Genomic DNA, 27,960 nt, shown 5'->3' with positions numbered 1-27,960 from the left:
GACAGATGCTTTCTGCTAGTAACTTGGTGTTAAACATCCACAGGAATAAAAAGAAATCACATTGCAGCTGAAGCTGGTCTTTGTTTAGAAGTGAAGAGCTATGTACATTCATGTGATAATGAATAACTCGCAAAGTGACGGAGATTGTGACAATATCGAGAAACAATGGCGCCAGCTGAGATATACAAATATGTGAAGTAGGAACAATGTGGACGCTATGGACATGTCTTGGTTTGATAACACGTTGAAAAAAAAGTTTAGCTTATTAAGAATTCCTATCTTCAGCACCACAGAGACTAGTCATCTATTTTTTACCCCCAAATATCATTATAGGTCCTTTACAATCCAGCAGGTGAGCGAGCCTCCATCAGTGACCAAAGCGACTCTTTGACACCGCACAGCTTGACAAACTGAAAAGGCTTGTTAGCTGTGTCTCAAAAATTATTTTTATTTATTTTTTTTATTTTTAACGGAATCTACTGGCTCCCAATAAATAAGGCTGACTGGTTCTTGAACCAAAATTTGTCAATCCTTCGTTAAGCGGGTTCAAGGTTGAATCCTTTTTACCCATATAGTGGTTTCCAATACCTGTGCAGGCTTTCAGATGTTAGGGAAGATTTAGTTTTGCTGATAAGGTGTTGCCTACAAAGATATTTAGGATGTCTGACTATTGCATTTACAGACGTTTCTTTTTATATATAACACAGCCCACGCTGCCCAATGGACCTCTCTTTTTTAAAGAATGTTGTCAATAAAAGACACAATGGTGTCATGGCAAATTGCTCCAAGTGACATCGGTGACACCAAAGTTCAATACGGGCTATCAGCAGAAACCCCAAGCGCTGCTGAAAGGAATCCTGACGTGTTGTGCATCGTTAATTCACTTGCTTTGTGGCGCTGCTGCCTGGAATCTGATGGCTTCATTCCAGATGATGTTGTGTTAATCTAGTAGGCCAGTCTCTTTTTTTTGCATCAAATGAAACAGCCCAACAAATTCCAAAGCGGTGTTTTGTTGCTGAGTTGAATGGACGGAACACGGTGAAATCCTGAACAATTACGTTGGCACATACAGAATAGGATTTTTTTTAATAGCCCATGTATTTAATCCCACATTGGAATTAATCTCCCCTGATGATAATTAATCTCTCCTGATGTTAATCAAAAGGCAAGAGTGTACAAGATGAGATGACCAACAGTGCACCTTTGTGTGGCCGATACCATGATTAATTAATCTCCGACGGCCTGCATCTGCTGATTTTAATTGGTATTCTCCTCTCTAGCAAAGAGGTTTAAGCTTGAGTATTGCAATCATTTCTAAAGTTTGAATCAGAGGTTTTTTTTTTTTTACATTATCCTCCCAGAACTCCCGCTATCCATATTAAAGTAATGTGAATTTCCGAAATCTAAGGTACTAATATTTTTTGTTGTTTTTTATAATCCTAAATTTCTGATATGTAGGCGGTTATTTATTAGAACAGTCTTGCGGAAAAGTTTTTTTTTTTTTAACATGATGAAATCATGAACATTCCATTGGCTGCTAAGGTAATAATACCGCGTTATCCGGCATAAATACCCTACAGTTTCCCGGCAATCCACACCGGGGAGGCTAAGTCACAATATGCAGACCAGAAGTCCTAATTGGTACTCATAAAGATAGGACAAAATCTATATGATTCCAAGTAATTTTTATTTTAAGGAGGAACGGGAATTAAGGCCAACTTTTCCTGTGTCCAGCTCTTGGGGTTGAGCAAAAACATTGGTGCATTTGCCTGTATTTCCAAGTGACACAGAGCTAAAGTCCCATAAAGAGTTCCTTCTGTTGTGTCGAGAGACAGTAGGCGGAGGAACAGAAAACAAATCCTTTTTTTGGGGCTGTTGATATTTTTCTCTTAGGTGGTTTTCCCTTTAGTTTCTTATATGCCTCTGAATAGGTTCGGGGTCTCCCAACGGATCTCCGTTCTATAGAAATGTATTTTGAGTCTCAAAGCTTCTTAGCAGAAGCGATAGGAAAAAAACAGTACTTTGGGGATCGGCACATGGATTTATACATAAAAGGATGACATATCCTCAAGAATACAACTGCCGTATTAACAGTCGGCGTCTGTAAAATATGTTGTATTGGTGATTTAACGGAAGGTGTGTGGGGAATAATTCAAGACAGAAAGAATGAATCTGGAAGTGGCATATAGAAAATATTATTCTCGTACTGTACCTTGCTGTCTCAATATCCCAGATGATTCATGTACTTCATTTTAGCGGAGGACGAGATGAAATATTTCAAAATTCCAACCATTTTAAAGCCTCATTTTCCATTTTCTGGTGGAATTAATCTTGGCTTAGTCAAACTTGATCTATTATAATTAGGCATTTTGAGACGGCTCTGTACAATTAAGATTGTTTTGGCTGAGAATAAGAGATTCTATTACCTCTTGCATCATTCATTCACCCAAAATAGCCTTACTGATTTCATTTTAGCGACGTCATTAATCAGGTGCAGATTAGTTGCATGTTCTCCTAATAAAACGGACTCCTGACTCTCTCCGCTATCATGTACAGATTTACTTGCGGCTACAGAGATTTTTACAGCCAACAATTCCACCCTGGATAATGGTGTTGAAGATTGGTCTGAAGATGTGGTGCCTTTTACCCATACCTGGGAATTTTCGAAATGAGCTGACCCTGAGACTCTTGAAATATAAACCATTTAGCCCATAGGAAAGAGGCTATCTAGTGACTCGCCAAATGTGTTAACCAAATAGCTCTAATACCAGCCCCCACGGAAACCTTGTCAAGATCCACTCAATTAAGTCACCTGCATTCAAGCAGGGATATAGATTATGACATATCAGTAGCAAAAGAAGGTAGGCGTATGTATGATCACAGCAGTGTAGAAGAAGGATTTAGTTTCAGATTGCATGACCCTGAGAATCTGCCCCTTTACCCCGAGATTTAAGCAAAAAACCCAAGGCTCAATGTCAAAAAAGTTCCCAAGTATGCTTTTACTGCACAATAGTTAAAATTGAGACATCTGGTGATTTCAAACCTCATTATCCCATAGAAGCCATGTTTTATATAGAACATCAAAGGCTACATTTGAATATCATTTAATTATTTGTTTTACTATCATTCTATAATTGCTAGTTGCTAATGTCTTGGACCCTTTGTGATATGTGTGTTAGATAGTACATGCAAATTGGGGTAAATACTTTGTATATGTTTTTATAAAACCATTGTTACCCTAATCTGTACATTTAAAGAAGGGTCCTCTGAGGTCCTGGAAGCTTGTGTGGCTCAATAAAGAATTTTTTTCTACAAGAATAGACCATTTTAAGTTCTATGTTCGCTATGTCAATTTATATATGTGATGCATGGTTTTTTTTTAAGTGGTAACAAAATTGCCTGAATGACTGGCAATAAAATAATTCCAATAAAATGCAATTAGATTTTATTGGTCGATTTAACACTAATATGCCCATTTTAGTGGTTTATAAATTAGGTCGCCTTATTTAAATGCCTGAGATATTAATAACAAAGTACAGTATTGGTTCTTATCCAACACAGATTTAATGGTTGATTTAGAAGCACGGTTGCCCAATGTATAATTCTAGCGGTATTATAAAATAACAGTAATAAGCCTTGGCATCAGTGACCATTAAAACTGTGATAATCTGCTACACAGCTCTGGTCTGTGTAGCAGATTAATATTTTCTTAATATTTTCTTATGGGCAGTGAATAACATATGCTGCTGAGTATTTTCATACACGTGCAATTGTGAGGCAGCGCGAGAGATGTTAGATGGATAAATAGATAGATCGATGGATAAATAAATAGGTAGCTAGATAGATGGACGGATGGGTAGATAGACGGATGGGTAGATAGATAGATAGATAGACAGACGGATGGGTAGATAGATAGATAGACGGATGGGTAGATAGATAGATAGATAGATAGATAGACAGACAGACGGATGGGTAGATAGATAGACAGACGGATGGGTAGATAGATAGATAGATAGATAGGTAGACAGACGGATGGGTAGATAGATAGATAGACGGATGGGTAGATAGATAGATAGATAGATAGATAGATAGATAGACAGACAGACGGATGGGTAGATAGATAGACAGACGGATGGGTAGATAGATAGATAGACAGACAGATGGATGGGTAGATAGATAGATAGATAGACAGACAGATGGGTAGATAGATAGATAGATAGATAGATAGATAGATAGATAGATAGATAGATAGATAGATAGATAGACGGATGGGTAGATAGATGGGTAGATAGATGACTAGATGGATGGATAGATGATAGATAGAATATAAAGTGATTATGGTGTATGGTTTAAAAAATGGGTCTTATCTCCATAACACCAATGAAATGCTTCTACTGATTGAACCCTTCCATTAGTTGCTATGGTAAAAGCACTACTTTTTAAACTGCGTAGCAAAACCACATTTTACGCATTACCTGTCTATAGAACATGCTAATCTAATATGATGTGAGCAGGAGTCTTGTGTTACTTGGTGCTGGGTAATGCTGCAGAATTGTAACCCTCCCCTTCATCTCTCACCACGCAAACAGAACTGAACTGGGAATATGGAAATCTTCATTTTTTTCCCCATTTGGATTTTATAGCGCTGGAAGATTTCAAGATCTATAAATATGTAATGCATACCGCATCAGGTTCACAAATAATTGTAAAGAATCTTCTCAGCAATGGCTGAAAGAAGATTAAATGCTGTGAATTTTTGGAAATTGAAATGTCTTTGTTTCGTGCGAAGGATAGAATTCCTTTGTTTCTTGTAGACCGGCCATTTCAGTCTCAGCACCAAGACATATTTTGGCACCTTTGCTCGTGTGATCCTGCTGTCACTTTCCGATGCCAAAAGAGAAATGTATTGGCCTGTTTGGGAAGTCATTATGACACCTGTACCGATAACCAGTCTCCATGCTGAGTTCCCAGCAGAAGAGGCCACCGATTTCTAAATGGAGGACAGCATTTGTGTCCTTCTTTGATGGATTTTAACTGTGGTCACAGCTTGGGAAGAATGATATGTCTGGCTCCAGAACTAATCCTGAAAACTGGAGTTAATTAAAGCTCCATCGAGGTGTCCTATACAAGTCCTAACACTCCGACTCCCTGTATTATAATTTGGCTTCAAGAAATCCAGATTATGAGCTGGAGGAGATATTATCGGTCTTCACAGAAGAAGAAAGCGAAGCAATAAAAATCACACTATTGAGAAAAACATGAATCCAGCGGTATAGGTTTTGATAAATTTGATACGGGTTCGCACTCAGGGGATTGTGTATAAAGACACATCTACGTATGAACCATCTCTAAGTGCAAAAAGCGGTAGAGCTGTAATAATACAAAATACTCTGCACTTAAGAGAACAAAGAACAATTGTATTCCTTTGATGGATAAACCTGGTGATATATTTTACTAACTGCAAATATTCAATCTAGGGCTCTAGCACATCTTTGTTTAAACCCAAAAAAAGATGTATTTTTTAGGTGTATGAAACATATGTAAATGATCTGTATAATTTGCAGCCTGGAGCCCATTGGAACAATTCATGTCAGAAGCAGAATTCCTATAATAAGCCGTTCATCTGATGGAATGCACTGTACTTGCCACAAACAATTACATTCACTATCTGCAGTAAAAATGATGTGGCTTCATTAGTACAGGTCTAGTAAAGAAAGAAAAAAAAATGTGTTTTAATGAATTTAAACCTGGCGGCTCGTAGATATCAAGTTCTCCAAATAGTGTGTGATGGATTGACCTGTCAGCCATCATTTTAAGAGAAAAATAGGCTAAAAGGACGCACTGTTTAAATAGAAATGTGAGGTTTAGGTTATGTATGTATGTATGTTGTACATTGAACTTAATGAGAAATATGTCTTACTATTCAACGTCTTCTTAAGGAGTCCCTTAAGACCAATCTCAACCAAAGCTGTTTATATGATTCTTACTTAACAGAGTTTAAATTATCACTTAACATTGTAAATGTTGCTCCGTCGGTGCTTTGCTACAATGTGTTTCTACGTTCTATTAAATATTACAATGAATTCTTCTTCACAAAGTCTTTCCTTATCTTTTTAGTTCCTGACCTGGTAACATTTGTCTTGTCCACAAGTACCTTGTGCTACATTTCATGGGCAATAAGGCAGACCCTTTCATAAGTCCAGAAACAACAATGTTTCTCATAACATCGGGATTTCTTTTACCTTAACCCGCAATGTCAACACCCAACACCAATGGGAAAACCGGCATTAACCCCCTCCGCACACTTATCAAGAACAACATGGTACTTGTGCTGGAGAGGAGGTCGTTGTTCAGATGTAAGGTATGTGAATGAGTTTTCCCTGTTGACTTTCTTGCAATCGATACCAGCAGAAGAGAGAGCTTCGTCTTAAAAAAAAATAAACAAGCACCTTACTCCGTATTATGGATTTTCCTGGAATTAATCAATAGCCCATTGTCAGGAGTTACTGCCTCTTTCTGCACCTGGCGCGCACGCGAGGTCTGCGCATGATAAGAGGTTACTGCAGCGTAAAGCAACTGCCAGACTAAGGAAAAAGTGTTTCAATTCATTTAATACAACAATAAACTATATCCGCAGCCTTTATAGGAACCATAGACCATTAATATGGAATTGTTCCTGCGATTTATGTGCTGATTTGTGAAATGTTTTGGTTTAGGATAGCTATTTGTTGGCAGTAAATGCACTTGTAAGTGTAGAATGGTCAAAGTGGGGTCAGACAGGAGCAAAGAGCGAAGGGGAGATTTACCAAAGAGGCAAAACTGTTGTTAAGGCGACTCATTTTATAGTGAAAAATACGATCCATATGGCTGGACAGACATATGTAGAATGTATGAGTGATTTGGGAACTAGATTTGTAATTAACTTTTTATTTGAAGAAAAGAACCAAGTACATGGAGAAAAGTAAAAAAAGAAAGAGTATCACAGCTTTATGTGATAAGGTATCACAATCTAACAATACATATTAGGGACAGGAACCCAGTTTAATTTTGTAATATTCATATTTTGAAGCCATGGCTACCTGGCTCTTGGGATTTGTAGAGCCCGGTTCTGCCTAGATAATTACCTTCCTTCAATATTTAGCGCTGAACGTCTACCGCCTGTTACAGAGCTGAATATGGAATATGTACTTGCAAGCAGCAACACAGTACACTTCAGATGGCATGGACTCTTACGCTATGGCGTTAAAACGTTCCACGTTCTTACACAGAAACCTGCTTCTCTCAGTGGGTTTGTGTGGACTGTGAAGATCTGTCTACATGAGAAGTCCCACAACACAGAACCTGAACGTTACTCCCATGGCAGACATGTGAAAAACAAAAACCCTTACCAAACAGTATCTCGGAAGATTTTCCAGATATCATAAAAATCATTGCACTTTATAGAGTGGGGAATTTCCTCTTTACATTGTGCTGGTCAAAGTATGGATGAGACCTTCTTTATTTATTCGTAGACAGCAGCAGACAGATAGTGCTGTAAGTGACATACAGTGAGTGTGTGTGCGTGTGTATTGTGGCATGGTGAAGAATTATTTCTCCCAATAATCAGTAACAAATATTTCACTCTGATGCAACTTTTGGGCTATTGGCTTACAATTCATGAATGTTGCACCAGCCTCCATTACTTTCCTATTTGCACCGGACCAATTCTGATTGCCGCATCTACGCTCTTAGCTGTCATTCAGTAGGTTCGGCCATCAGTCACCAAAATAATTACACATAAGGCCATACTTTCAGAGCATTTAATGGTATTTGCCGCATTGTTTATCACCAAAGCTACAGACGCCCAGCTATTTTTTACCCTGTACGTAAATATTGATAGTGGGAAAAAAATATATCACTAATAGAGGAATGTATAATCACTTGGAAGTTGTAGCTAAACCCAATATTGGAAATTCCTACATTGAATTGAATAAAAGCTACATGTATATTTATTTTCTGGTCGTTCCCCGCCTTTAAAATGCACTTTCTAGTGTAAACCAGGATTCTGGCAGAAGGTGTCTCCGCTCTGTCAGTCAAAGTATTGGATGTGATGTTTGGATACACACGAGACAAATGAGAGTCTCTAAGAGGCTGCCACAGGAGTCTGGCAGCGTCGAAGTAATCTATAGGTATTCATTTACAGCTGGCGTTTAAAATTTTAATGTGGAATATCTCCCATTTATGACATCAGAAAATGTGAATTTGCAAGCTCTCCCTGTCTGCGGAACATTTTTTATTCATTTAACATGAAACTGCAATGAGTTTAATCAGCACTAAATTCCACCTGAGCTCGGATGAGTCTGAGAACATTTTCTTTCCCATCTGCAGTTCTTCGCACTCTTGGAAACACACAAATGTGATTTGTAAATGTAATTAACTCTTTCCGTTCAATGCATTATTGAGCGACGCACAACTGCTGGAAATGTACAATCCGAGTCGAACAGGAATAATGTGAACTGGAAAGTGTGGCCATGTATTTTTTATTAAGGGGACAGTTTTCTGATTGAGACATTTGTCCCCTGATGCAAACTTAAAGGGATAAGATGCATCAAAACTGACTTGAAGTCAGTTACTTTAAATGACAATACTTTAATACAAAATTATTTTGGGCACATCACAGAGGGGTTATTGCTTCAAATACATTGGGGAGCCGTGGTAATCTCTGGCACTGTGTATAGTTTACGCAGAATTTAGCGGTGGAAGCAAGGATCTCTCCTGTAAGACCACCATAGAAATAGGTCAATAGGGCTCTAGAAGAATGATGACCTCCTGAGACTCAGAGCACAGTGGCAGCTCAATTTGTCGTCAATTTTGTGATTATGCTTTTCTATTATATTTTATGAAATCATGTTAGAGAAGTCAAATTAAACTTGGGGGGAGCCATGCGTCTAAAAAATAGTTGCTGACTGTTGGACAATCCAATCTCACAGCTCTTTTGGAGAATCTACACTCACAACGCTTAACAGGATTTAATAGGGTAATCTCACATGTAAGTGTAGAAGTTTTAGGCAACCGAGGCTTATTATTGCCCCATGCACCATTGGTCTATGGGTGATCTTCACAAAGACCTCCTAATAGCCCACTAGACTAAAACTCATGTCAGATTAGGGCCCTCTGGTTTTGTACCTTAAAGCTTAATTTAAAATATAAGGAGCTGTAATGTAAAGCTTGCCCATTCCTGGTCCTTTTTTTGCCAGAGATCCATGGTAGTTGCTCCAGAATATGATTGTAGTGATACTTGAGCTGAGTATTTCCCACTTTTTCCCCCAAAATGTATACAGCAGCCATCATCCCCTTCTGTATTAAAAGATACAAACAGTTTAAGAGGACATGGTGAAGAGCTTTATAAATGAACCCAAATTGCTTTTTTTTGTTGTACAAAATGTAAAAACCAAAACAGGTCATTTTATTACAGGCATCATGCAGAGTGAAATTATTTTTCGGTTTTCTCCTGTGCAGAGGTATAATTTGCTGCATTATAAGTAGGGGGAAACAGTGTGACATGCACAGAACCATAAATTGATTTGCTACTACATATATCTGATTTTTTTTTCTACATATCCCATAAACAGGTTTTGATGGAAAGCCATTCTCTTGACATATAGAATTCTCCACTGGAGCAGAAAGCTGAGCCGTCTGTGATACTGGGAGGTCACTCTGTGTGATATCAATACTGTCTTTGCAATCTTGATTGATGCCAGTAAGGGATTAATTATCCCCTATAATAGCAATCAGTATAATTATATATATATATATATATATTTATATAAGCTCTCTGCAAATCAGCAGTTTGAAAATGATTCCCTTTACAAATGAACTGTAAACATTTAACCCCTTCCAACCATCTAAAGCAGTGGTATGAGGGGTCTAACAGCAGCTGGCGGTGCTTTTTGCCATGTCTATAGATGGGATGTAGTGATCTATAGTTATTTAGAAGAATATTTACATTAAGAACGAGCACTAGAGTAGACCCATAGGGGAGTAGGTCCGTGCTAAAGAAATAATTCATTAGAGCTTAAAGGGGGAATACTAGTCCTCCACATAAGTCCAGGGTGAATACGGTAACATTTACATTTAATTCAATATTCTAAAAGCTTCGGAGGTATATTAAGTACCAGATAGACCTAAGCCCCCATGCTGTTGTTTGGTGACGAGTAGAGAGATCAAAATGCTGGGAAGTCTTACGAAATACATAGATATCATTGCTGCCCAAATCCCAAAACCCAGTAAAGGTTAAAGCATAAGCAAAATCTTTTATAATGTGCTAACCCCCTGCCTGGTAACTATGGAATATATAATACTATTATTACCACTTCCCAGTAGCTGTCTGAAATAATATCGTGTTTCTACTGAACCGATAGCGAGACACAACTCTGACACCGTTCTAGTCTCTTGGCAGCGAAGCTCTACGTGAAATCTCACAGCCGATAATTTGGGGACAACACCATTGGCAGTGAGCTATTTCATACAATTACCAACTTTGTACAAGTATGTACAAGAACGGGTATATGACAGTAAAAACCATTAAAACAGTGATTGGAAAATGGACCTCATGCTAAATGAGTTATTTTTCCCCCGCCATTACCTTTAAATCACCATAGGTTATTCAGATAGAGGGCTTTCAGAATAATAAATGGCCGGGATCATTTCTCATCTCATCATCCCATTATCTGTAATGAGAAAATACTTTTAACTGTGGAGATTACTCTTCTGTAGGTTCCCGTTGAATGATGCAGTGAGACTCTGCGGAATATATTACAAGCTTTCTTCTGCTGGAAAGGCCGGTGATACTGTATTTGCTATGTATTGCCACACTCTCTGGGGGGGGTGGGGTGTACACAGCTGTTTAAAATATGACAACAGAGGCAATTTAATTAATGGTTATAGTCATAAAACAAAGCAAGAATAATTATTATTATTCTGCCACTACATCAAAGTAACCCAAGTTTGGCGAGTCCTATCTAATTTTTTATGGCTATATTGCTTACCAAGGAGCTGAATCAGTGGGACTGCACCGCATTTCAACCCAACTCATTAATAGCTTTTAGAGAAGGCTTTATATTGCTTGAGAGTCTCATTTGAATGTAGAGTGTAAGATCATAACCGATGGGTGGTGGATCCTGAAGAGGAGGGTTGACTTGTTCTGATAAATAATTACCCTTTCTGCATGTGTGGAGTGACCAGTTGCTTTCCCTCACTATGTTAATGGTTATCAGATGTCCCATCAAGGTGGTCATCTGCATGATAAAGTCACATACGACTTATACATGTACTAGCATCCAATAGTGAGATCTCCACAATTGTATCCACTAAATGTAAAAGTTAACAGTTTATTTGAACCTTCCCCAAATACGAGAGATTGTAACAATGTTTTCATGTCTTCCATTGACCATTGTCAGGTTATTGAGACAACCCCTCAGGCTCAGATACCATGAGGTGCTCCATGCAGGACCATGGGTAACTCAGCTTTAAATATAGGGACCCTTCACTTGTTAACCCTAATGTGTAAGCCCTGAGATCATGGTATCCACGCCAATTATATCTAGGGAGACCTTGGCCAGTGTTTAATGTCCATGTCATTAGAAGTGGTGCTGAATACCTTACTGCAGATGTCCAGATTCAGACTTACGCTAAATATAAATAATTAAACATACATAAAGATATATATACACAGAAATACTTAGTCTTCTATATAATGTCCCCCTTCATTTAAAAGCCAAGAATGCATGGCTTAGCAGAAAGCTGCCCAATTAATAAGAGCATGGGCAGTTTAGTGGAACTTTTATGAATCCATCTATTTCAGAAGTACTTTGCAATGTGTTGCCTATAAGATCATTAATAATGTTTTCTTTAAAATATCATTTATAAAGCGCTTACATAAATCATTGTCTGTAAGAATACCAAACAGAGCCTAATCTGTCACAAGACTAAATAAAATTTTACGATGCAGACACATTAATTTTTCCCAAGAACAGTTTAATGCATCTGAATGTCCACAAGCAACAAAGCAGATTTGGCTAAAGTATATTATTCATAAGTCTACGGGAACTGAGTTTCTTTCTGACGTATTCCCTCTGTTCACTAAAACTTGCATACACAAGGGCTCAAACTTTGTGATCGTATTCATTGCCTGCCAAGTTGCCCTTTGCACTGCTGGTGGTTGATCCACCATTGACATGCATGATACCCAAGTGTGAAAACCATACTCGGGGGGTAACCAAAGCTACCAGGTTTGGGATAATTTTCTCCTGGAAGCTTCTAACACCTATCACTTGACTGTCCATTGATTTTGGAAGTGTTCAAGTTCTGGTGGTAAATCCTCTTCAAATATACCCATGTTCCAACCTTAGTGAATACTAGAAAAGTATCTCAGGCATGTAAACCTTAGCCTTTAATACATAGATCATCAAGTGTCTTCCAATGTGGTGGCACAGGAGACGCTGAAGGACATGGTGACAGTTACAGGGATTTAGTGTATTAAGTGCAAAAGTAAGCTGCACATTTGCTTAATTCTGTTGTTTTTTATTTGTTTCGGTAACGTTCAGTACGCCAGGTGTCGGCTTTGTCTTTTCTCTTTACCGCCATTGACCTGAGCCCGCAATCTGGAAATCACAATAAGAATGTAAATACTATAATTTATAATCAGGATAAATACCTAGCTCCATTAGCGTCATGCAGCCTGGAGCTGATTAACTGGTTGACGGAATAAAAAATCGCTTGATTTATTTTCATGTGCCACCTTCTTGCAATTTGGTTTAATGAAAGGGTTTAAACGTATGCTTTATCAACGACCACCAATTATTTCACCATGGTGTATTTATTCTCTTGCTTTTGTAACCTAGCCTGGAACCGTTAACGCTAAAATTGATATTTTCATAATAATATGCAGTCTGTGACTCTATGTTAATTGAACAGGCATAATTCCCAGACAATATATATATAATTTTTTAATGTTAACCTTGTAGTTGCAATATGGCCGTTAACACCTATTGAACAAAGAACACATGCAGTAACAGGTTTTACCAATTCGTGATAATGTGTAAAGACTCTAATCAGTCCTTGGCCGTGTCTTAGATTCGGGAGCTTTGTGCGTATCCCATGCATCTTGGAATCCCCTCACCACTTCTGCTGTGAGGCTGTGCCCGCTATCTATCACCCTGTCGCTAAAGTAATGCTGCTAGCAATGATACTAGAATGGCCGTCAGATCTTCCACTTATATCAATGTGCACTTACAACCCTAGCCTTGAGCGTGACGTTCCCAGACTCCCATCATATCTCTTCAGATACAAGTAAGTGTCCTTCCCGCTGTGCGCCACGAAGAAATGCCAGCTCGGTTACCACTTGTTGCAAGTGCTTCATTAACACAACGTTACCAGGATACACTTTCATGGATGTGCTGTATAATACACACACTTGTGCCATATGTAACCGTTTCATGCCCAACATATAAAACGTCCACTATAATGCTTTGGGTTTTGTGGATCTATAACTGTATTAACAGTTATCCAAATAAAAAGCAGGATGTGAAACCATGATGGGGAACATGAATTTTTGAGGTTTTCTGTAAATTCAGATTCATCTGTCATTGTCTTTTGCTAGTCCCTGTAAGGGACTTTCTGAATGGGGGACCACAGTGCTAATTAATATAACGTTATGCTGCCTCGTCACAGTCGTTGGTCTCGTCTTAGAATCAGGAGCCATATTCCTGCCCTATACATGTTTACATTCCCTCACTATATTAGCCTTAGCTTAAAGGCTGTTCCACGTATCTACCACCCTCTTAGAAAAGTAAAACTTGCATTTTCAGTCATCATACCATTCTCCTTCCGCATGAAGCTATACAGGAGCCGTGGAGTCAATAAGGGTTAATGCACTTACTCAAGCAGTTGACGTTAATTGTTATAGAACTTTCTGACAAAATATTTGTATGTTATCAGAATTAAATTTCAAAATGAGCTGTTGTATCTATATGAACGTAGAATATCATTTCCCCGGGAAACTAATTGGAAACCTGTTTGAGAACAAGGTAGTTAATATTTCCATTATACCGAGCGGGTACTACGTGAAATTCACCTTTATCTTCTCCGGCTTAGCGCGCTACATTATTTATTATAACTGAAATTAAAACTCGACAGAAGCCGAGTAAAGCGTTCTGTGATAGTTCCAGAATAAAGATTATTATTCAGAGAAATTAAGGTTTGCTCTGAAAGTTCATTATGTGGATCCAGTTGTATTTGTTACAAAGACATATTGCAGCCATCGGAATTGTCTGCTCCCATTCCAGATAAGGTGTGTGATTTGCATTGCGGGGAATACTTGGCTTGCAAGCCTCGTGGAAAAGACAGCCGCGGCAAAAAACGTGGAAATGATTGATGTGCAAGATATTCTTAACGCTTACTGTGTCTGTATGTAAGATACTGCCAGAGGCTTCTTCTCCGGCTCCTCTAGGAGTATCTGATATATCTAGTACACTTTCCAATTACTAATAAACATGCAAAGATCTCCTTTCTTATCTCACTCCAGATAATTACTTCTGTTAGATGCTTGCTCTGCTTTCTTTATATACTTTGTTTCTAGCGTAGTGCTGGGATCTTCGGGATATAAATAAAATAAATGTGCGCGGGGCCTTTGGCTCTTATTTACACGCAACGTCTAGGGGTAAAAAACTTGGTCGGTGTTAGCATGCATTTCTGGAGAAACCCACACAGTTGAACCCGACCCGGGGGTTATTTTTCGCTTAATAGGAAGCAATGCTGCTTGTTATTTGTATTTATCTTTGTTGTGCTAATAAAACTGTCTATATGTATCTGCACCATTCTCCTAGGGTGTAAATCCATTCTATTATCCACACTTTATTCCAGACCTCTAATAGAATACACAGAATAATACTTCATGATGGTTATTGTTAATATATATGCTTCTTTCTCTGTCTTTCTTTCTATAAACATATATCTTGCAACATACAATGCTGTCAGAGTAAGAGCGAGCGAAGACTAATAATAATAATAATAATTAATAATTGAAACAATGTTATTCCTACACATTGAGTTGTGTTTCCACGTGTAAGAAATACCTAAAAATGACATCACACCTAGTGCAAAAGTTGATGGTGAAACATTCTTTTAAAGAATAAAAGGTGTTGACATCCATAACATTTGGAAGTAAGATAGACATGGTAGTATGGATTAGCTAGATTCGGGAGACGTACATCCATGGAATTCTAAGTGAAATATTGAAACGGCCAGCATTACGCTTTGGGGAGAAATGCTCTTTATCTCCTGGGATGTGTCGAGTCCATCTCCAGTCCGTTGTTGATATTATATGGGCCAATTATTTCTCAGGACATGTAATGTGGGGATGGCCGGTCACGACGAGTACCGTGTCATCCCCTGTTGTGAAATGGGGCTAAAAGAGCCATAAAATGCCTGTATTTGGTACCATGCCTATAGACAGCCTTTTAGGTCCTGGTTGATATGAAAATATAGGCTGAATTCTGCATCCATTCTCACTCCATGACTCCATGCTTGTGGGAAACAGTGTGGCCATTAATTAATTCCACTTGCGTTTCAGTGATTTAAAGACATTTTCTGCTCAGGAAGGGTTCCCCAGATACAAAGGAACTTTCCACGGGGATATGAAGTAAAATATGTGTTGTGATAAGTGGTTTACTAATGGAATTCCAAGCAGCTACGAACCAAAATGAATTATGTGCATAACATGGAGCTGAATTATGTCCAAGCTTCCAGTTTACATCACATCAGCGGGGATAATAACACCAGCAAAGGCGCCGTATTGATGAAATCCTCAGCAAGTGTAACCAACTCAAAGACAAAGTAATATTACGTAGTCATTTATGCGAACAATAAAAACCGAACAAATATGGCTAAACTGTAATGTAATATTGGATGTGTGTATCTGGATTTAAATGGCTTTACCTGGCTTTACCCAATTAAACATTCCTCTTGCCGTGTCTCTGCTTGTTGAACTGGATTCAATCTCTTTCTTTGTGCTATTTTTTCCTTGTTTCGCTCTGACAGAATCGTTTTTCATTTGGCAATATGGGATGTAAAAGCCTGAGCTTTGGTAGAAGGAGCAAATTTATCCCTGCCGAGTGACAAGCTTCAATGGATATTTCTACCGTTATCATTTGCGCCTATGTATAGACGGGGGAATGAATAAAGAGCAACTCAGGGGCAAAGTGATAAGCATGGAACAATTTAGCAGAAAGAAAGGTAGATGGATAGATATATAGATAGACGGACAGACAGACCTCCCCTGCAGAATGTAACATTTCTGTAATTAAAAACACCATTAGAAACATCATTCTTAGTTCTGAATACCGAGACCCCTCGCAGAAATAATTATTTCTCAAAATTTTCTTCATTCATCATTTTTGCCGCAATCACTTCATCGTCATGTGACACAAAAGCAGGTGCCAGCACGTTGTTGCCGTGGAAACTGAAAAAGCTTCCTGAACATTTCTGTGTCGCGTTTATGTGATTAAATCTCTAGTGGAAAGTATAACGTTTATTTGTAAAATACTGGAGAGTGCTAATAATGTCTCAGCCGACAGCATCTTTAGTGGTTTATTTATATGATTGCAACAATTTATTATAATTTATAAGATGTTTAATACATTGTATCTATGTATATTATATCTATCTACAGTATACATATATATATATATATATATATACAATATATATATATTATATATATATACAATATATATATATATACAATATATATATATATACAATATATATACAATATATATATATTATATATATATTATATATATATATATTATATATACAATATATATATATATAATGCTAAAACAACCACCTCCATCAGTTTCCGTGTTTGTGTCTTTGTATTCACTACTTAATATAAAAATAATAATAATCAGAAAGCATATGAAGGTAGTTATACCGGAATTATATATATGCACACATATATACAGGTTTTCAGCTGGCAATAAGCTATGACCAGCTACAATCACGTGGTGCTGAACAGAACGTATCTGGCATCGATAGATCGTCCTGTATTTCCTGCTGCCGATCGGTGACTCTCTGTTGATTAGCAGCGTCTGAACCGGTGTGAAGGCCTTCCCCGTGTGATTTCAGCGATTCCAGCGGCCCGCGGCTCCTCATTCCTCCGGTAACAATGGCCGTCGAGGTCGGGAAGCTGTCCAAGAACCTGTTGCGTATGAAGGTAACGGCGGCGCCGGCTGCAGCGCACACGTGCTGTTCGATTGCTTGTGCCTGCGTGATGTGTGCAGTCCCCTTAGCAATGCCTTAATGCTCTGCAATGGCTGTATATTCCTTAATGCTCTGCAATGGAAGTGTATATTCCTTAATGCTCTGCAGTGGACGTGTATAGCCACATATGTAATGTAAACAGCGGTGTGTGCAGATATGTATAACTTGTGTGTGTTTTAAAGGTATAGTCACACTCAAATAAATCACCCCCCATCTCTTTACTTATGGCCTGCTGCACCCGGCATCACATGGGTTGTCTGTGGCTATCTTATAGCGGTGTCAATAAACCTGGGGTACGCATGGGGTACCCCGCTGCCGTGACTCAGTCCTCAACAGCGACAGTTTATATCAGGGAACTATAGCGTGTTAACCAACACGTGTGCGTTACTAGCAGATACCGTATGTAGGTGAGAAGTATTCTAGTGGAATGTTTTCTGTGCCAGAGCACTCAACATGCGGTTGGCACTATAAGATGCAACTATGGCGCATGCAAGTGCTCCACACAATCTTTCCTGCAGGGTTGCAGAACATTAGTGCGCATGTTCACTATTGTTCAAAAGTTTGGGGTCACTCAGCTGTTTTCATGGGAAACAAAGACGTTTCTAGCCATAATATAATCGCAAAAGGGTTTCCTAACCATTGATTAGTCTTTTAAATTTAAACTTGGATTAACAAACACATCCTGCCATTGGAACACAGCAGCGATGGGGGTGATAAAGGGGCAATGGAAGACAGCAGTGATGGGGGTGATAAAGGGCCATTGGGAGACAGCCGCGATGGGGGTGATAAAGGGCCATTGGGAGACAGCCGCGATGGGGGTGATAAAGGGCCATTGGGAGACAGCCGCGATGGGGGTGATAAAGGGCCATTGGGAGACAGCCGCGATAGGGGTGATAAAGGGCCATTGGGAGACAGCCGCGATGGGGGTGATAATGGGCCATTGGAAGAGAGCAGCAATGGGGGTGATAAAGGGCCATTGGAACATGGGAGTGATGGGAGTGATAATGGGCCATTGGAACACGGGAGTGATGGGAGTGATAATGGGCCATTGGAACACGGGAGTGATAAAGGGCCTCTGTACGCCTATTAAGATATTCCATTCAATATCAGTCTTTTCTAGCAACAAAGGTCATTCTCAACATTAACATAATCCACGCTGGATTTCTCACCCATTTCATGTTATTTTAATGGACAAAATTTGATTTTCTTTCATAAACGACATTTCTGAGTGACCCCAAGCTTTTGAATAGTAGAATATATGTCACTCGTCATTTAGCCCATTGCTAGTGCAACTCTATGAATCATTGGAATACGCATAGCGGGGACTGGTGCAAAACATCACGATTTACTGAAGAAACAAAGCTACGTGTCAGCCCTCCGGACTCCTCTCGGTGACTTTGTAATGTGTTTTTACCGTAACTTTTGTCGTCCGCATCTCCCAGCCCTACAAACGTCATGGTAATACTACTCTGTTTTTAAATTATTCCAGTGATTAGCAGTACAGGCTATAAAAGTCTCACCCAGGGGTCTATTCACATATGTGCGATAGCTGTTATTAAGTGTTACACGGGAATTTAAATGACAATCAGCGGCAGAAATACTCGCTACCATGTTTTTCTGATGCGTATTTTTTTTCTTTGAGGTTAATGGGGCTTCCAGCGAGGGTACTTTTAGCTAAAAGTTATTGGTTTAGGTGACTTCGCTGATTAAACTCCGAAGTGTCAAACTGGCCGGATTCTAATTGCGGGGGTGCTTGGAACGCCACAGTTTTATATAATCCGTCTCCAGCTGTGTTAAATGGTTGATGGGTTTCGGGAGCTGCTTTATGAATGTCCTCTTTTCCTCCAGCAATTTACTCTTTGAACTTGTATTTGGAGAAGTGGTGTTGTCGGATTCGTGGTCTGAAAAGCTCTCTGCTGGTGACGGTTACAATGCAATCAAGTCTCGATCGGCGTTTTCTCGTCACCCGTGCGTGTGGGCAGGAACGCAAGAAAGAAGTCACTGCGACGCTTATTACGGAGCGAAGCTGCTTTCCGATTAGAAATAGTCAGACGGTCTTTCATGGTGTCGACGTTGTCATTTAGCAGCGAATGCCGCATGAAAATAAATCTGAAATCTAAATTAACTTGTATGAGCCGGTCCGCAGTCTTCAGGGAAGAAAAAAGAAAAGGTGTAAGTGTGCGGTTGTATTATACGATAAGACCCGCTCGTTTTCGGAGACCGTAATGTTCCATTTTTATTTTAAATGGAATGCTATTGGAGCAATCATTTTTAAAACTAAACTGTTGATAAACCAGATTCTCCAACACGGTTGAGTTACACGTAAGCCCAGTTACATCAGATACTGTAGGGTTCGTTGTTGAGTTGGTTTTGTTAGTCTGCGGGGAGTCAGCCAGGCTGTCCGGCGGAGTTTAATGGACTTCTGAGTCAACTTATCTCCTCCTGAGGAATGGAGTAGGATTTCGTTGACTTGAATAACTTTTTTAACTAGTCTCCCAACCTGACCCAAGCCAACTTCAGTTCCTGTTGTAAAGGTTGTGTTGAGCCACTTTGGCTGGTTAAAATCCTCAAATTCACAAGTTGCTTAATTTGTGGACAGACCCCTAAAGAACAGACTATGTAGAGCCTTTTACCAAGAAGGAAAGCATTGCTGTTGTAGTAAAATGATGTCATCTATATACAATTATGGGTTATTTAGAAAATACTATCGTTTATTTTCAAATTATTCTTTACAGCAACAAATGATTAAAAATATTTTGATGTATAGAGTTTACAAACCTGATGTTTTAATTGATACATATGAAATGCAATATCTGCTCTGTGCGGAGATTTTGCAGCAGGAGTTATGCCGATTGTAAACACGAACGTACGCTGACAGTTTGCACGCCTCTGTACCTGTCCGTTGAAGGCAGGTGGGGGCCCTATTGCTATGTGAGCGCACGTAATGTCAAGCTGCCGCTGAGCGAGAGATTAAACGAGGTTAGAATAATGAGTTTGAGTTGTTGGTGACCCGCATTAGAGCAGGGCCGCCATGCACTGAACTGCAATACCTGCTTCCGGGCGTAAAATATTTTTCCTAACATATAAGCACAGCCAGCCCCCCTTATCTAATGGAACGCTAATAACACTGGAAAGGCCGTGTACCCGCTAATTTACTCACTTACCGGAATGTGTTCGGTGGGTGAAATGTCACTGGGATGGCGCAATGAAAGAACGCTACTTAAAGCAACCACTGAGTAACACGTTTTGGGGCCATTTGGTAAAAAATGATACTGTTTGTCAGCGTTGAGAGGAGGCGTAATTGGAATAAAATGTTTTCTCGGAATCCGTAGACGTCTACTAAAAATGACAATTCCTAAAATGGACCCTCTCCCCAATTAAACACTTATCCAAACGGAACTTTGCTGAATTGGGGAGAGGGTCCATTTTAGGAATTGTCATTTTTAGTAGACGGCTACAATTTTTTTTATTGTTGTTCCCAGCAATTCAAAGGCTGTACAAAATTGAAAAAACAATAGGTAAAAGTGTACATGCGCTACAACACTCTGTGGGAATCCCACTCTCCCACACTAAAAGACAGGTATTGGTGGTGCAACCCACCAACAGTTAGCGGAGCGACGTAAGTAAATATAAACGTAACTCACACTCACCCCAATGGGTTATGTAGAATAAATGAAAGAAAAAATAAATAATAGTGCAAATATAATGATTTTTTTTTTTTAAATGTATAAAAAACACATTCTGATGAGTCAGAGACTGACTCAAATCATCAATGCCTGGTGTGATTAGGGATCACGCACCCAACTGTATTTAAATGGAGATATCTACAAATGGATAAAATCACATAGAGCAGTATTACAACACATCCAAAACGGACCAGAAAAAGGTGGCTACAGTTAGCCTCTCGCTTTGCCCAGAGACTTAGGGCAGTACTCCCCCTTTAAGGTGAAGGACAGCTGAGTGTATGGAGTATATGTATATAAATATAATATAAAAAGTCATGTAGAATAAATACTTTATTAAATTACAACACTATCATAAAATATACTCTGTTTAACCCCTTGGCTGCTAAGCCATTTCACACCCTGGTGCTAAGCTAGTTTTCGGCATTTTGGTGCATCTCACGTTTAAACGTGTTTCAAGTAAATTTCTTGGGAATAAACTATACAAACCATATATTGTTTTTTTCAGTACACCCAGCAGATTCCAAATATACCATTTTTATATGTGTATGTCTCATTAGGTTTGCAAAATACAACCAAAAATGGGAAAAAAGTGTAATTTTTCACTTCCAACTCAATAAAAACTAGTTCGTAATGTTATTTTTCTAAACTCTAATATCAAAACCTGTGTTGCTAAATATTTGTAGTAGGTAACCGGTCTAAAATAAACAGACATTGAGAACAGTAGACTGTGTTTTTCTAATATTTTATTGCTAAAAGTTAAATTGATTAGACTATCACAAAATTCATCTTTAAATTTAATGCATGGCTGCGTCAATTAAACAGCTCTAGCTGCCCGGGATGTTAAAATATGCCAACAAAACTATATATTTTTAGAAACTACACCCCCAGCCGCAGCAAATGAGGTCTTATTTGTATTTGTATCAGAAATCTGACTTGCACAACAAATAAGTGAATATCACACAAATAAAACTAAAAAATAAATAAAATTAAAAGCGACAAGTTCATTTATGTCTTCCGCACTCCAGGTTTGTCCTAGAAACACATGCAGCCCCTCATTTGATGCGCCAAGGGGTGTAGTTTCTGAAAATATATACTTTATGTACCATAATTTAACTTCCCAGCTGTCTAGAGCTGTCTAAATGCAGGCATCGCCCCTAAATGTTTTAAGACAATTTTTTAACAAGATTCTCCAATCTGCCATATCTGAAGTTAAGGTGGTCTAGACATCTGGGAAGTTAAATTAGGGTACATAAAGTACACATTTCAAGAAACTACACCCCTTGGAGCTTCAAATGAGGGGTTACATGTATTTCTAGGACAAAAGTTAAGTTCACAGATAATGATGGAATATGTCGTTTTGGCTAGAAAATATGTTTTTTCTAACCATAGCGACATGTTCATTTGTCTCTTGCGCACTCCAGGTTTGTCCTAGAAACACACGCAGCCCCTCATTTGATGCGCCGAGGGGTGTAGTTTTTGAAAATATGTACTTTTTGTGCCATAATTTAACTTCTTACGTGAGCAGTAATGCCACGTCAACGCTTCAACCCTAATTACTGACCATTCACACGCTTTTCATATCTCCATTCACTCGCAGAAGCACACACCATACTTTCCATACATTCACTCGCAGAAGCACGCACCATTCTTTCCCCTTACAATCCCAAAGAGATGATCGTAAAGGGAGAAAAAAATCACTTTTACAGCAAAAATAAGTTTTGCAGTAAAAATGCAAGGGGCTCCAGGGATGACATGGTTAACTTACGTACTACAGGCTATACGGCTGATTTTTGCAGTTCATCTGGATTTCAAAAATTGCCTCCCTCTACCTTTGGCTAAATTTAACCCCATGATCAAAGGGATCATGGGGTTAAAATTTAGTATCGGCCATTTTTAAAAAGGGAATGTGACTTTTTATAGCTATATGATCGCTGTGGTAACATTGGCTACCACAGTGATCATTTAGCTAGAATACTTAAACTTTTTTTTTTTTTTAAGTTAAACCAGTTTATGTTTAGATAATTTAATTTGGGGGTCTCTAGGCAATTTTGATCTTTATTTATCTGCCTTTAGAGACCCCCAAATCATTTTTTTTACTTTTTTTGTACATTTTTATTTTTTTAACATAATAATTTTTATTCTTTTTTTACAAGCATTATACCGTTGGAAAGGTGAGGCGATTACCTTTCCAACGGTATATGTTGGGGGTCTGTAGCTACTCAGATGCCTGAGATACAGGCATCTAAGCAGCATGCCCCCATACCGTGAAAACTGACAATTGTCAGTTTTCAATAAAGTTGCGCGGTGACGTCATCGCGTCATTACGCGCGACGTCAGCAGCCGGATCGGGTGGTCCCAGCGATGCCCTTCAAAATGAGGGGCAGATCGCCGGGGTAGGTGGTGATGGGGGTCCACAGACCCCCATCAAGGTAGGAGAGTGCTAGCGACGGCATGGTGCCGTCGTTAGCGCCTGACTGGGACTGCTAGCGACGGCACCATGCCGTCGTTAGCAGTCAAGGGGTTAAGTGTCTCTGTGAATCCTCCGATACGTGTTTCGCCCGTGGGCTTCCTCAAGTCCGGACCAGGCCACGTGTCAGCTTTGCTGGTGGATCAGAGAAATGTCATGCTGGTACACCTTAAATGTCATTATCTCTAAGGTGTCGAAAGTTACATCTCGCTATGTAAATGTATAAGCGTCACGTTTTCCTCTTTGTACTAATTGTGGATGCACGATATGAAAGCCTCGGGTGTCTGCGGTACCGAATATCCGCCTGCTTCCGTGCGCTTTCTGTTTAAGCCTTTTCCTAAATTAGAAGAGAGAGGAAAAAAAAAAAGCTAACGCCATGATACGGCCCAGAGAGCTGGGTTGATGCATGTAAGCAGACAATGACGGAGTACTCCAGCATTAATTGACAGCTAGTGGGGGGGGGGGTCAGTGACCAGGCTGCTTAACAATTGATTTCTCTATTGATCTGGCAGTAGGTTTCTGTGCAACCCGAGCACCAGAAATATCTTCCAGTTCTTCTGCCCTTGTGCCCAGACAACCAAGATGAGCGAGCCATAAATTACATTTTCTGGATCGTGTAATACGTTTTTCTTTTTTTTCTTTTCTGCTATAGACTTTGCCCTTTGTGTAGATTTTTACTTAGTGTTTTTATTTCTTCTTCTTAAAAACTGCATAGTTGCGCATACTACTTAAGGGGTCGCCTAAATATCACTTTGGTTTCTAGCTCTAGATCACAAAAATAAATCTCAATTTAGTGGTAGAATTACAGGTAAAAGGGTGGATTCCAAAATGAAATAGTTTGAATGTGTTAGATCTGTCTTATGCCCCCCATATGCAAATGAATACCTGCTCTTATTTGCATATGAGGCCAAAAGTAGTGTTTACGTGAAAAATAAAAGCGTAGAATAAGTTTCTTGACCCTCGATTTCTTTATCTGCTCTCTTTAGTTTATGCAGCGGAGCATTGATGCAGAGACTAGAAAACAACTGGAAGAAGATGAGAAGAAAATAATCAGCGATGAGCACTGGTACCTGGATTTACCCGAACTCAAAGAGAAAGAGTAAGGAGCTCGTGTATCCGGATGGGTTCCTGTATTCTGTTGTATTAACCCTTCACTGGCCTGTCTGTGTGGGGTTTAGATCCAGTTCAGACAGCGGTTAGGATGGCTGCCTACTCGGTGTGTTGGGTATCTGCTCAGAAAGCGACCGCAGAATTTATGGGGTTTGTATTAGAAATAGGTTTTTAAATGCAGAAAGCTGCGTCCTGCGATAATTGGAAGGCCGTGGAGCTCTTCATCTTACTACTAGAATTTATAGTCTGCCCTGCAGGCGGAAAACTACCTTTTCTTATTAAGGGATTTGGGATTCAGGTTTTTAAGAAAGACGAGGCTTATTACCCCAGGACTGAGGAAGGGGGTGCATTGTGTTTTGCGGGTGTCTTCTGTCTTGAGGGCTCAGTGTTTATGGCTTTTTTATGTATTGCTTGACCTACTTTTTAAGAAAAGACCATTTCCTGCATTTTTTTGCCATCTTTCAGCTCCTCTAAATGAATGTCACCTCCAGGGTAATAAGTGTCATATTTGAAAAATATGCATTTAAGAGAACATAGACGCCTCCAAATTAAGCTCTTACGTGGACGTATAGAATGGCCGAGTGGAATTCTATCAGTCATTTGGTTTAAATTAATTTTATACCTTGGTTTATGTGCAGATAATAGCCCTTTGACTGTCTATGGCTGCCAGTGTGCTCATTGTGCGCCGTTTAAAGTGTACTCATCTGGTTTGAATCGGTATTCTGAGGTTTGCTACAGAAGGCCACCACAGCAAAGAATTATTAGTTAAATAGTATTTACAGAACTGTTTCTCTTAATACATGAGAAACGTCCCACCAACCAGTGGTTTGGCTACATGTGTTTGTATGACAGCTGTCTAACCAGATAAGGATGGCGCACACAACTTCATGTAGTCTAATGCCTGGGTGCTACTCCCAGCCAAAAAATAAAATTTAACCATACGCTGAATATTTATTGTAAATCTTGGTCTTTTCATAAAAAAAAAAAAGTTAAAAGACCTAGTGTGTCGTCTTCTTCTGAAGTTTAAAACTCTGTAGCAGAACTGCCCCCAAGTTTCATCACTTAACATAGCATCCTTCATTCTGCATAACCCATTGTGCCTTTTGATTTGGTTTGGAAGATGAAGCAGTCTTTTTGCGTCCCTTTCAGGAGTTTCATCATTGAAGAGAGAAGTTTCCTTCCATGTGAAGAATTCCTGTTTGGCAGAATGTCCTTTAAAGGGTTTAACCCGGAAGTCGAGGTTAGTATGAAGCTTAAACCCGATAACCAATGCCATTGCCTTGCTGTAGAAGTCGGACCTTAATAATGGTCATGGAAGATGTTCTCCTCACGCACATTTTTGCCATGATCTCATTGGCTAAAGTAGCTAATTGTCTCTTTCCTTAGTCAGTTCCTCAGCAGAATGGGTTTCAAACCTCTCTGCAATAACTCCTGCCCAACACAAGCTATATGGCCGCTTTTATGAGTCTCATTGTGTCAGCAAGCAATAACCTCCATGAGAAATGGCAGCTTTCGGTGGAGCGGGCAACCAGCCATCATTGGGTTTTCCCTCCAAGTACTTCCAGCAGTACAGCGTAAAATATGATGTGCTCCTTTTGAGTTATATTAACGTAAAGCCAAATTACTTCTGCTATACCTCCAAAAACTGGAATGATGTCAAGAGCAGGCTTCCGTCAGGATGTACGGCACAGAATTGGATAGTTTTAATGCAGTTATATGGTATATGTGACGTGTGCTGGTTTGGAAAAATCTCTTTAGAGACGTCCAGCGCTAGTTTACTTAATACCCTTATCCTCGGATTCTTAAAACTAAAAAAGGCTAACTGTGCATATTACATTTTGATTTTTATTAGAAGCTGATGATCCAGATGAACGCCAAGGAAAAGACCGAGGAGGTTATAGACGATGGAAAAATGGAGGTTGATGTTACAGATGAAGAAATGGCCCGAAGGTGAGATCCACTCTTTTTCTTTGTTTGCTGGCTAGTTTTCCATGAGAATTTTGTATAGCTATACAAATTAATTCCAAAAGAGCCGTGTTGGGACAGAATGCTGATATGGACAATGGCGTTTAATTAAATGTATTTAATATTATTATGGCAAGAACGTGGCATTGATGTGATCCATGCAACCTAATTTGCAACCATTGCAATGTGATATGCTCACTATAAAAGCCTTTGTGTTCAGAATAACTAACATTCTGAATCACTTTTTTTTGGGGGGGTGTTATTTTTTTTTGCAGATATGAGTCGTTAGTTGGCACCATCCAGAAAAAATTTGCAAAAAAGCGAGACCAGAAAGTACTAAGGGAAGAAGATGAGAACTGTAATGTCCCGAGCAATAAAATAAAGAAGACCTTCATAAAGCCGCAGGATTAAAAGCTTACACGTCAAATAAGTGAGAACTGTCCAGTTTTTATTTTTTTCATTTTTAAAAGTGTTTCAGAAGCTTTTTTTTTTTTTAATTTTTACTGAAATGGGTATTTTAAAAGACTGGCTTAAGCTACTTTTTACAGAAATACATGTAAATTTGTATTTATTTTATACTGATGTTTATTGAACCGCTGTGTCGACGAGAGAGGAAAAAAAAAATCTTCGTGGAAACGTTTAGATCTAAAGTAGGGGCAGGTTTTTGTTAAATGTAATTTTCTAAAAAAAAAAAAAAAAAGAGTTGTTTTAAATGTAATTTCTGTATGGTAATAGACATCAATGTACATCTAATGTTTGCCACAGAAACTTAAGAACTGAGGAAAAGGAAAATAAAACCCTGCTTACAACAGTAATGATTTATTTTCTTCTAATTGGTTGCAAAACACAGAATCCTTTTTGCACAATAAAGAGCCTGCAGGTACTTGCTGATAAATTATTCATTAAACCGACGCATAATTCTGAGCCATACGATTAATGATTTTTCCCCCCCAGGTTGTTATAAGTCATGTGAATAAGGAAACACTCAAAGCATTGATATCATTATGAAAATTCTTCTGTTAATTATCTGATCGTGCACACACTTATGTAGCCACATTTTTAGTTCAGGTTTGGAGCAGCGCCGGTATTAAGCTCCGTGTTTTTGGGTTTCTGATCCGTGTATCATGGAGCCGGTTCTGTCCCCAGGACCGTCATTGAATTGCCCAGGGGCTGGTTTACCTTTCGAAACATTTTGTTCAATGTTTCTATCGATCCGTATGTAACAGAGTGCGTCAAAGATCCACTTAAGGATTTTTATGTGAGCGAGTGACCCCCAGCATGTCGGCCTTATGGAAAGGTGAATACCAACCAATAACAGACCCCCCCACTCACTTTGTTTCATTATTAAATGATTTATATTTGGCCGTGCTTCAGTAAAGTACAGTAAAGCTATGTTGTTTCCAGCAAAGAGGTGAAAGGTTTTTGTTT

At 39.0% G+C, this 27,960-nt stretch overlaps 1 protein-coding gene across 1 annotated transcript; it reads left to right on the top strand.

Moving 5' to 3' along the window:
* The first annotated feature begins 17,085 nt into the window (after nt 1–17,085).
* MPHOSPH6 (M-phase phosphoprotein 6) lies at nt 17,086–27,343 on the top strand. The gene is made up of 5 exons (XM_053449379.1): nt 17,086–17,257; nt 24,444–24,556; nt 25,717–25,807; nt 26,420–26,517; nt 26,808–27,343. Exons 1-5 carry the CDS (start codon nt 17,210–17,212, stop codon nt 26,941–26,943), a joined length of 486 nt encoding a protein of 161 aa, XP_053305354.1. The 5' UTR covers nt 17,086–17,209; the 3' UTR covers nt 26,944–27,343.
* The last annotated feature ends 617 nt before the right edge of the window (nt 27,344–27,960 follow it).

The sequence above is a fragment of the Spea bombifrons genome, chromosome 10, assembly GCF_027358695.1.
Source record: "Spea bombifrons isolate aSpeBom1 chromosome 10, aSpeBom1.2.pri, whole genome shotgun sequence".
NCBI lineage: Eukaryota > Metazoa > Chordata > Amphibia > Anura > Pelobatidae > Spea > Spea bombifrons.
This window is presented reverse-complemented; position numbering and strand designations above follow the sequence as displayed.